The sequence below is a fragment of the Pelecanus crispus genome, chromosome 10, assembly GCF_030463565.1.
Source record: "Pelecanus crispus isolate bPelCri1 chromosome 10, bPelCri1.pri, whole genome shotgun sequence".
NCBI classification, from domain to species: domain Eukaryota; kingdom Metazoa; phylum Chordata; class Aves; order Pelecaniformes; family Pelecanidae; genus Pelecanus; species Pelecanus crispus.
The window spans coordinates 34,175,998-34,188,152 of record NC_134652.1 but is presented as its reverse complement, the minus strand read 5'-3'; the positions used below and the strand labels follow the sequence as shown (position 1 = coordinate 34,188,152).

Sequence of the window (12,155 nt, the reverse complement as noted above, 5' to 3'; positions counted from 1 at the left end):
CAGTATTGTAAAGTGTCTGGGGCACAAGAAATGATAAATTGGGGTTAGGGTCATCTCAGAGGGCTGTTTCACCTCCCAGTCTTTACTGATGGATTTTAATTTGGTTTCAAGAAAGGCAATGTAGCAATTTCTTTATCTGGAATTCATTTCGACAACCTTTCTGTCCTGCTTCGTGTATTTACAGCTTGTTTGCCTACCCGCCTGTCTCCTGCAGACCACTAAATACAAAGTTTTGATTACGCTCCTGCTTTTGTGCGGATTTTTCCCACCCACGTCGCCCAGACTTCCGAACACAGCTTATTTGCAGGCCTGGCCAATGCACATCAGCTGTTACTTTTGATATCCTGCTGGTGTCAAAAGCAAATGTAACTGTCTTACGCAAATTCCCATTCATAATTCAGAGCACTTGGGGACTTTTTTAAAGAATATTCATGACCCCCCCTGGATTATTGGCTCTTACCCTTAATTTAGTTTCCAGCAGGGAACCAGGAAATTGGATGGATTCACCTGTTAATCATGTGAAGGTTTAGTCCCTAAGATACAGAAGTTTTGGCATCAGCCTTGAAAATAGTGAAACCATACCGCAGATGTGCCAGCAGTGTCTGCGTATGGTACAGAAGGAGCAAATGAAATGTATTGGCATCAAGACTGAGTTGGTAACTCGTGTCCCTCTTGATATACTGGCCTGTTATTGTATCTTCTACCTGAAGCTATTCTCTCTCAGCAGCGTATGGTGCAGAGGAAAAGGGAAGGTATTTTGGAGCACCAGAGGAGATCCCCTCATAACTGCTTAGCCCTGCAGGAAGCTGTATGTTTTGTTCCCCGTAAAATGGAAGGATTTCTGCTGCAGAGTTTTGAAACAGGCTGGTTTTGGTCCTGGGAGGAGAGTCCACTTTCCTGTCACTGTTCTGTTAAAGACCGTAACACTTCACGTATGCAGCTTCTCAGCATTTCATAGATGAAATAAACCATGGCTATTAACAATTATTCTTGTTAATACTCATTATTCCCTTGCTAATAAAAAGAATTTTGTTTTAAAATCTACCACTCACCACTTACAAATATAATTGCTTACCCTTCTATTATTAAATGGAAAATTATGCATTGGAATGACACTGGCAAATGCGATTTTCCTTAATGTCGCTTTTTGCTAATGAATGTCATCTTCACAGAGGAGTAATGGCATGATTTCCTCCAGAGTGCCATGCCAGCAGCCTAAAGAAAGTTGTGTACTTGATATTCTCACTCATTCCCCATTGATGGAAGCCCTTAGTAGCCTGGACTGTATGCCACCCATGGTGCCAGCACTCGCGCTGCCAGCCATCAGGAGTGTTTGCAAATGAGACTGTGAGGAGGTTTTGAAGACTGAGATCCCCAAAATAACAAGCATTTTTGATTCTCCTTTTTCTGCACTGTCTGGTTCCTTTCTGCATGTGAGGCTAATTACTCTTGTTTATGGACAGTAGAGCTAACAGTAACAGAGGGATGTTTTTAAATTCTAATAAACCACTACTAATATACTCCTTGTGTACTCTTTTAATCCAAATTACTCAGTAGCACCTGTTTGTTTCACCATGATGTTGCTAGACCTTTAGCAATTCCTGCTTTTGATAACCAATAGTTAACAATGTAAGTATAAGTTTTAAAAGAATCTTCATGTTCTTTTTAGTTTAGCTGGGATCGGGAGGACTTTTCTAATAATGTTTTAAAGACTATGGCGGTTGACTTTTTGCTGATCTTCTGCGTGTTTTGTGACCATTTTCATTGACATATTTCCTTCTTCCTACAGTTTCCTGGTTAGTTTCATGGTTGATGCACGTGGGGGTTCGATGAGGGGTAGTCGCCATCATGGAATGAGAATAATTATCCCACCACGCAAGTGTACAGCGCCAACCCGCATCACCTGCCGCTTGGTGAAGAGGCATAAACTGGCCAGCCCACCACCGATGGTTGAAGGAGAAGGATTAGCAAGTAGACTTGTAGAAATGGGGCCAGCAGGGGCACAATTTTTAGGGTGAGTTGTTCTATGAATTTCATTGTTTACACTCATGTTGATCTTTCATTTCCTTTACCCTGGATCTAAGTAGTTAAACCGTGACTCTACCTCATTTGAGCGTGTAAGATAGGCTACTTAACTTGAAATACTAAAAAATGCCAACCTGCCATTCCTTCCAGAAAGTACCTTTACATTTTAAGGGGAGCTTTTCCTCTATGATGACTGCAGGGTGGAGCCGAAGGTAAGGAAAGCCATGAAAAGGCCGGGTCCTGCCCCCATCTACTCATGCAACCTGCCTCTGAAGTCAGGAGGAGTCACACGCCTGTAACCCTGAACAGGTTTTGACCCTCTTGCTCGTAGACTATCAGAGAAACATCACTGTCACAAAAAAGTGTCCTAAAGTCACCTGCAAGGAGCCAAATACTGAGCTCTGTTCCCTATGACACGGCACGTGCACAGCTCCTGCCGGAGTTGCTGGGAGCTGCCTGTCTCCATCCCATGGAGCGAAGGCACTGAGAGCAATGGCGGAGCACTTACGGTAGAGCATCAACTAGTAGAAATGCTAGGAACTGACTTTTTTTTAAGCTTAAAATAGGGGAAACAATCCACTATGATGTGGCTTTTTTTTTTCCTAATTATAAATTTTGTTCATTACCATGAGTGGCACCCTGGTGTAAACTGCCGGTTCTGTTGGGAATGACAGCTTGTTCCTAATTTCCCCTTCTCGTTTCTCTTCCTGCTGCATGGATGTTATTCAGTAAACTGCATCTTCCTAACACTCCTCCCCCTCTAAATGAGGGCGAGAGCATGGTTAGCCGAATCCTGCAGCTTGGTCCACAAGGAACAAAATTTATTGGGTAGGATATGTACGGAAAAGATACAGAATGTCTACAGTTTTTCTTTTGTTTCCAATTTTTTGTTATTCCCATTTTATTTTTTTAAGTTTTCTGAAGCTTTCAGTTGATTTATGTCACTGAAAGAAAATCATAGTGGCTTGATTTAATATAGCTCTGCTACTACCTTGTGCTTATAGGCATGTAAAACTCACTGCCAGCATTCTGCTTTCATGACTTCTGTGCTTTTGTAACTTTTTAAATTTGAAGTGTTTCAACTGCATCAAATACATTTTAATACACAGTGACAGTCCTTTAAGTTCAACCCTGTGGTAGAGAAGGTATTTACAGGCCTTGAGTGAGTCTGTTTTGGGAAGAGCATTTGTAAAACGTGAATCACATGAAGTCTATCATTTATGAAACATTCTTTAGAAAAAAAGTCATTGAGTGAATGACTTCATTCAACAAGGTTGGAGAAATACTGGTCTTTTCAACCTGCAAGAGGCATCTTGTTAAAATAAATTTATAAAGCCAAGTATGCTACCCAAAGGAACTGCAGTGTATAGTCTAAAAATGTAGTTTCCGTTTATTTTTGACTGTTTTCAAACCATATTGTGAAATTTATTTCATTAGGGTTTCAAAATATTGGTGTTTGGTGTTCCAAACCTGTTCAATACCTTCTCACTGAGTATTCTTGTTAAATGTCATGCACAAAATTGTGTGGTTTCTAAATATTTACAGAGACAGTATCTGAAATATTAGCCTGCAAAGATTGTACTACAGCTTTAGTTTTCAGTTTGTATTCTTTTTGAACTAGTGAGTAAATATCTTAAGCAATGTATTTGAATTTTTGGTATTTACTTGTTGTGCACAATGGGAGACAGCAGCTACATTGATATTTTTTGTTAAAGGACTTGAGATTAGAGTAACAGCCTGGGTGTTCTTAAAAGCATCTAAAATGCATATTAATTAAACTGTCTTTTTCTAGTTTCATGGGAAAAATACTATCTAACTCTTCTCCCTTAATGTGAAAACTGGACTTCCAGCTAGTTCATGTTTTTCTTCATGATGGCTGTTGTGATTTCCGTGCTCAGTAATTGACTGGTTAATGCACCCAACACCTTGCAGGTGTACAGTACCACAGAAGTGCTGCATACTTCTCCCATCATGTGATGCTACTTTTAACTGAGTTATTACAAAGCAGTGAAATCCTTTACAACCTCTGTAGGAAAATAATGATACTGTCTATTTAAATGTCTTAAAGCTGCATAATCCATAATTGTTCACTTACTGTGTGATTTCAGTCGGTTTGTCTTAGCATACTTTAAAATGCATATCCTGCCTGTGAAGTGTTTGGCAAAAGTGTCTGTTTTGTTAAGGAATGGCACAAGAAGTGAATGGTGGTTTCTGTCGGTTGTTCACAATAACTGTTCAGTAATGCACTTGCAGTCCTCTGTTGAAGGTACATTGTCTGGTGACATAGGTGTATTACTAACCACCTTCTCATTCCCTTTCCTTGCCCCCAAAATGTTTGACAGTAACTAATATAAATGTGGTCGTGATGTTGCTTAACTCGGAGAAATCCATTCTGAAAGGATCTAAACATTCCCCAGTGATGTTTACGGTGCAGATGTTGCGGCTGTGATTTTGGGCATGAGAACCAGAAAGTGAAGCTAATGAGAAACAACCTCTTGTGTTTCACAGGAGCTGCATCAACAGAGAGCCAGGGAGACCTTTGAAAAGTTTGGGACTTAGTTTGACATTAAAAACCTACATGCACGCGCAGTTCCTGCTGCAGTCAGTAGATGTTGCATGCGTTTGGATAGCTGGACTGTTTCTGAACTGACTTTGCCCCTTTAAATCCCTTGAGCCAAATCCAAATTTTGACTATGCTAATGCCAATTGGAAGTCAGCAGTGCTGTGTGTGCTGGAGGCAGGTTGGATCACCTACATCCTGGGATAAATGAGCAGGGAGAACTCTCCTTAGCAAAAGTTGCCACTATTTTTTTATGTAGGTAGCTGTTTCGGCAGATTTACATTTAAAATGAGCTATATATGAATATTTTCAAGTTCTCTATTAATTACAGTTTAAATGATAAAGGATTGTGCAGCTTTGGCAATTTTAAAAACATTTTTACCGTAACGGTGCTAAATATTTAAAATGACTGTAGTTTTCTTAAGGACTTAATGCCCATAGGAAATTTAAGGGCAGTGAGGAGATAAAGAATTAAAAATAATACTATTCCTTTTTCTCTAGCCCCGTCATAGTGGAAATCCCACATTTTGGATCAATGCGAGGAAAGGAAAGAGAACTAATCGTACTTCGAAGTGAAAATGGTGAAACGTGGAAGGAGCATCAGTATGACAGCAAACATGAAGACTTAACCGAAATACTCAATGGCATGGACGAAGGTAAACATTTTCTCAAAGCTTTAGCAAGCCTTGCCTTTGTGCAGGCTTGCTAACATGAGCACACTAAAGGAACCTAAAGTAAAACTGTGCAGGGGATATCTGACTTTACGGATGTGTGTTACATATTAAACTAATGGAAGGAGTGTAAAGAGAAATTGTTCAGGAGTGGCCTGGAGACATCCTGAAATGAGTGGTAAGTTTTGGTCTGAAGTCTTGCCAAGTTTAAGCAAAGTTGCACAGTTGCTGTACAGCATGGAGTTGAGAATAACATCCCAGCTGGAGGTAAGCATGTTTGTGCTGCTCAGGCAGGGCCACGTGAAGGTCATTCCAAAAGTGTAAATATCAGTTATATTAGACTTTCCCACAGATGCAGACCCCAGCCCATAGACCATTCTTCTTTGAAACCGTATTGTGAGAGGTTGCCTCCCACAAATACACAACCTGCCTTCCTGATGCCCATCTGGGAAGTCTGGCTTCCTTGTTTTGCTTCGATGTTGCTGTTTATGTGAGAGTCCCTTAAGATGAGAGGACTCAGCTGTACACAATTCATTAGAAGATGCTGTGACAGATGGTCCCTGCGGACACAATGTGGGCAAAGCCAGGCTGGGGCTGCAGTCATCCCTCGGCACCACTGCTTTCTTTTCCTAGCAAGTATTTTTCAGTTCTTGTGCTGATAAACCATTGCTTGAGCTCTTTGCATCTGAATGTGAATGAAACAGCTTGTGGTTTGGACTTTGGTTTTCTTTAAGGGTTTTTCCATGGGATTTTCTCTGGATAACCTCCTACAGAAAGTCACAGTATGGTGGGGTACAAGCTGCAGGAAAGTTCTTTCATTGTCAGCAAAAGCATTTGAAGCAAATGATCAGGCTGAGGATGGCAGCTATGAGAGGTATCTGTGAGCAGGCTCTGCCTTTCATCTCAGCCTCTCCTTGTTTGAAGAGGGCAGCTTCAGCAAAAGGCACGCTTTGAGGGCATGGAAAGGAGAGTAGCGCTGTTGTGAGGGGCTCCCTGCACATCTGAGACTTAGCATTTTTACTGATTTCCTGGTCATCTGGGAATGGGAACAGCAGAATGGGCTTGTGTAGTATTTTCACTTCGAAGTACTTGAACTGCACATGAGCTTGTAAAAATACAGAGCAATGGCAAAGATATAACCACTTGTTATATGATGATCTATTGTAGCTATGTATTTTGAAATAAATATAATAGAACCAGTCAAGCAGTAGGGCACAAACACTGCAAATGTTGGGTCCGTGGGTTTGGAAAAATACAATAAACCTCACCACAGAAGGGTACCTAAAAGCAGTGGAACAGGCAAAAGAGGGAGCATGGCCCAGGGTAGTATTGCTTGCGGAAGGATTGCTTCAGGATCGAAGGTAGTAGTTGCAGCCTTTCTGAAAGAAAAATCTCACCACCACCCCCTCCTTTCCTGCGCACTAGCACGAGATAGGAAGTAATGATTTGGCATTTGGGTGAAGTATCGGTGCCTTGTCAGTGGTGAGGTAGTCAGAACTGATCAGCAGCTTGCTTATTTGCTTCATGTGCTTTCCAGACTGAGCTTAGTTCAATTTTGGGATAGGAAATCTGGGCACACAAACACTGTCCTAAAGTGCTCCAACTTGCATCACTTAGGAAAGAGCTCTCCAGAGGTGCCATATGGATAAATTCACATTTTACAGAGAAGGGTATATGTACAGCCAGTGAATCACAGAAAGTATGATGGACACTGCACTATTCCCTTAGAGTGAAAATATTTGGCACCTTAAAAGCCAAGCCGCAGAAATGCCGTTTACCAATCCAGGCAATCATTTATGAGAGGGAAAGGAGAAAAAATACTTCAGACACACCCAGAGCATTGTGTTGATTGTTTGTTAGTTCATTTTAGCTTAATCCTTCTCTAGTCAGGAAAACAAAACAAAAAAAATCCTGCATTAAAATAGTACAAGGGTCGTGACAAAATTCTGCTCCAGTTAAATAACACCTCCGTGTAAAAGGTCTTCCAAGCAATGACATAAAATTACAAATTTGGAGAATTAAAAGCAGGGTGGCTTTTTTTTTTTTATCTGAACTTTTACTGGTTTGTTACAAAATACCACAATCAGATTTGGCTCTGAAGCAGTATTTTGCATCTCAGAAGCCGTAACTTTGGAAGAAGTTTTATTCCAGGTATGAACTCTGGAGGCAGAAGCAATCTTTAACTGAAATAAAAAGCAGCCACATAGTCAGTAATTTCCAGAAGTTTAGTGTGTCTTTGCAAGAAAATTCGTATCTGAAGGCCATAACATGCTGCAGGAGTGCCTGTTTTTCTATTAAATGCAGCTGGTCCGTTTTGTGTTAGACCTGCTGCGATTCACTAGTTCTTTACTGTCTGTATAGTGAAGGAGGGCAATCAGACTTTTATTCCCAGCTCCTTAATATGCTGAATTTTTAAAGATGCAGCCTGCTTCTCTATTCTGGTTTTTTCCTGTTTTGCTCTCCCACTTAGCTGGGGATGAGAAGCGAGTACATCTTTGCTCCTCGATCTCTGTGGGGACTGCGAAAACCTGCCTGTTCTGTACTGGAAGCAGCACCATCTGCTGGAAACCCTCGTCTCAGACTCAAAATAATCCAGAGCAGGAGGCAACGCTTCAGGGCACTAAATGCAAGATTAAATAATAGCAGAACTTTGCTTTTATTATCATGAAAGTACAACGAACCGTGATTTAAAGAGTCAGTTTTTCTTTGGTGCTGTCAGGTTTCTGCTTAAATAGTTTTTATTCTAAAGATGGTGCTGTACTTGGGCAAATATAGGTCTTAGGGAATACAGGGAACTTGGCATTTTTAGAAAGAGGAGGAGTTTGGTTCCAAACACAAGAGTAGCAATTCACAGCTCTCAGCCATGTTACATTTATTTAAACTTGAATCAAGTAAAATATATCTCCATATATATATATATATATATTTTTTTTTTTTTTTAGGAAGCAGCTCTCTGTCTTGTAATTGGTAAACAGGTTACGGTTTCAGCCAGGCTCCATTTAGATATAACTTGTGTTTGCTTTTTACATTCCTGCACCCTTTACAGGTACATGTCAACAAATTGTGGGCATAAATGCACACACTGGGGTAGCTAATCTTTTGACACACATTTGCAAACTACTGAGTGAGCCAAGAAATGCAAATATTTGTGGCTACAATACGCTTGCAGCTGCACAGTGTGGTTTCAGGTGGGAAGCAGGAGCTTTAACATAGCTACTTCTTTGAATCTACAGATCAAACCAGAGTGTGACCTTGTTTATGCTTGAAGTTTAAAATACCACCATAAATCACTCTGCAGTGATTTTGCCACATTTCCAAGAAAAGCTTCTAAACATACTGCTGTTAAACTTTGTGTTGTGAATGGCAAGATAAGAGACTGTGCAAAAATAGACAAAAGAGCACATAAAGGACATTGTCTTATTTGAGGATGAGACCTCCTTGTGGCACTGGGAGCGTCTAGTTACGTATGTGAAATACTGAAGCAGGGAGGGTGGCTCTAGTTACCAACATTTTTAAGACAAGTCTCACTGCCCTCAGCTTCTCCTTGCCCCTTCCCATGTGCTCTTTCTGCCTCCATCCATCTCCTGTACTTTGCTCCATGTGAGTGCTGCCTCCTGGGTGCCCCACTTTTAGCGCAACAATTTCTTAATGGGCACATGTCTGTGTGGGGGAAACTGGTATCCTATGCTCGTCCCACCTTCCAGTCTCTGCACAGTGACCAGACCAGTAGTACTGCAGGAGGACTGCAAAACTCAGAGTGCTCTTCAGTCTAAGTACAGGTGAGATTTGCTTTTTCAGTGCTAGCAACCCTCTTCTAAGGCCTCCTGGTAAGGGAAATCAGATACCAGATCACACAAAGACACCTTGAAGCTCATGAAACAGCCAGGTGTTCTGTGACTTCTCTTACTCTGTTTCCAGTCAGAAGACACTTGCTCTGTGTTACTTTATCTGAAAGTAAAAAAGAAAGGTATTAGACATGGGATGAATTTGATCCACACCTGCCTCTCACCTGACAAAACTGGTGTGATTGCTTTCCTTGACCTGAGCCACCCTACATGAGATCTCTCTTTGACCTTGGAGGACGTGGCTGGGTTTCTCTTCTCCTGTCCAGGAACCTTAACGTGACACTCATGTGGCAGCGTGGACTAGAGGGTGGGGAGGAGCGATCTTCCTTTCCTTCCTCCTTCTCATGTCTCCTCCATCACTCCCACCAGCCACCTTAAGTGTACCATACACATGAGTGGCAGGGGAAGACATATATGCACAGAGTACTCACAATACCTTTCTCTTGACTTACTAAAACTTAATAGCCATAGGTGTTCTTTGAGCTGTTAGCATGAATCTGGGAGACAGAGACATTGGAAGACTCTTCCCAGTTCTGCCACTAACCTTCCTGCTTTACTTCTCGCTGCTTTGCCATCCCTATCTGTAAGATGAGGTGTTTAGTACACTTCTCTGTGGTTAAACACGCCCCCCCCCTCCCCCCCCCCCCCCCAACCAATCAAACAAAAAATCCTTCGAGGTTTTTAATTGAAACACATTGCATAGGAATGAAGTGTCAGCAACTGAGGAAATAGTAATGATGAAAGCTCTTGCTGTAAAATGTATGAGGTGTGTTCGGGAAACGTGACCTCTCCCAGGACTAGTTTTCCCTGTTTCATTAATTCTGTCATGCTAACACTGCATTTCTCACAGCAGTCAGAGAGGTGGTTTGATTGCTCATCATCTTTTTTTTCTGTTAGAGGGCAACTTCATATAGAAGCTTACATATGTATTTTCCAAACATAACCTCCCTATATAGAGCCCAACTCCTCTCCATGCCTGACTGTTGTTGTGCCACTCTAATCTTCACTTCTTCTTCCTCCTCTAAAGGAGGCGCCTGTCAGGCCGAAAGGATTTTGAAGTGTTCTTGTATAAAACACTCATTCTCTACTTCAGGAGAATTTTTATTATCCTTCATCTCTGTGAGCATTTTACAGCAGCTTTAGTCTCTAGCAACAAACAGGAGAATGTGTAAGATTTACCAGTCAAGATTATACCTGCCTGGGAGTTTAAGAATCCAGTTTGTCTCTTGCACAAGCCATTGCTTCCAGAGGCTGCAGGCAGAATACCTAATTCATAAGAGGGCTTCAGATATCAATCTCTGAGTCAAAGTAAATGGAAGCTGACATTATGATAAGAAATTATCCTCTTCTGCTAGGTACATATGATCCACAGCAACACCGTGCAATTAATCCAAATTACCTGCTGAAAGTTTTAAAATGGAAAACTGACATTTTACCAAATTTATATTCTAATTCTTTTGGAGCTGTAATTGAGCTTACATGTTCAGAGGAGGAAAGCATCACAGTCACATAAGTAAAGGCTTTTACAAGTGTCTTTTGTCTTGGTACCATTTCTGGTCCTCCTGCATTCTCTTGCTGTGTCTGATAGAAATGTCATCTTTTGAGGAACAAACTTTCTTCTTTAGGAATGTGGTGCCCTTTTTAAGGAGGAAGATAAGAGTGGAAGCATGTGGCATGCTGGAATGAAACCCAGTTAAAATAGTTAAGAAGGCCAAGTGCAAGAAATTGCAGGAGAAGTGCTTGACAGTTGTGTAATTATCTCCATTTGTGAACAGTGTTTACAACACAGGGATTTCAGTAGTGCATGTATAGAATCATAGAATCGTTTAGGTTGGAAAAGACCTTTAATATCATCCAGTTGAACCATTAACCTAACATTACCAAGTCCACACTAAACTAATTAAGGGTAGACTAGACTAAACCATGTCCCAAAGTGCCACGCCTACCCATTTTTTGAACGCTTCCAGGGATGGTGACTCCACCACCTCTCTGGGCAGCATGTTCCAATGCTTGACCACCCTTTCTGTGAAGAAATTTTTCCTAATTTCCAACCTAAACCTCCCCTGGCGCAGTTTGAGCCCATTCCCTCTTGTCCTATCGTATATATACATATATATGTGTATATACACACACAGACACACATAGTTGCATAATTAGTTATATTTGTGACATATCACAGTTTTCCTCAGTGCACATATGTCTATCATCTACTTAATTAGTTAATATGGGCAGATACTCCATGCACCTTTCTGAGCCCTGGTGGCACTACGAGCTGGGAATGTGGCCAAGAGCACTCACAGTTGATGCCCTGTTTCTGTTCCGGTTGTCTCTGAGGGTATATTAAGTTTCTCTAGGAACTGAGGAGCACAGTGCAGTTATTTTGGCGCAGATACCCAAATGGCTGAAAGCCTGATGTGGGAAGGGATCCTTGCTATGGTTTCATTGGTAGTACTGGCAGGCAGAGCTCTGTCACATCCACAGCTTACCAGAGAGCTCAGTGTCTGGTCAGGATTGTATGGATGCCAGTCTGGGAGATGACTTTTTCAAGGGCCTTAGCCGGACACACTGTGGATTGCACACTTGGCGTGAAGTTAGATAGTTGATGAACTGACTGTGATTTCCTGTGGTTTTTTGCATGTCAGAGCTACGTGAGGGAAGAGGCTGGGAGTAAATGTCTCTTGAAGGTGTGCATAGAAAGACCAGTGCACTTGTGTGCTTCCGGATATAGAGGAGGGAGGAAAGAAGCTTGACCATCTCCTTCAGACCTCCTTGGACTGCCATGCTGTGTGACAAACCTGCCATCCTACGGCAGCTGCTGCCGCAGACGCTGTCACACCCTAGTGCTTGGGTGTCCTGGCAGGTCTGTGTGTCCGGTGCTGTCGGCCCTCACTGTCAAGATTTATGCAAAAGTTCACAGAGCAAACCAAAGCTTGATAATTAGTAGCACTGATTTTTTTCCCTCCTGTAGTAAATAATAATAATAAAAAAAACCCCTTCTCAAGCATTTTAAGGCATATTCAAAACCTCACACTCACAGATGTGGCTGGTATGAAC

General features: G+C 41.6%; 1 protein-coding gene across 2 annotated transcripts in view; it reads left to right on the top strand.

The window, feature by feature from the left end:
• The window catches only part of ANK3 (ankyrin 3), a 204,911-nt gene that overhangs the window by 149,725 nt on the left and 43,031 nt on the right, over positions 1-12,155 (top strand). For both annotated transcript variants that reach the window (XM_075717238.1, XM_075717237.1), the window contains exons 28-29: positions 1,790-2,014; positions 5,087-5,241. In XM_075717238.1, coding sequence (XP_075573353.1) covers positions 1,790-2,014; positions 5,087-5,241 — 380 coding nt within the window. The remainder of the gene's footprint in view (positions 1-1,789; positions 2,015-5,086; positions 5,242-12,155) is intronic.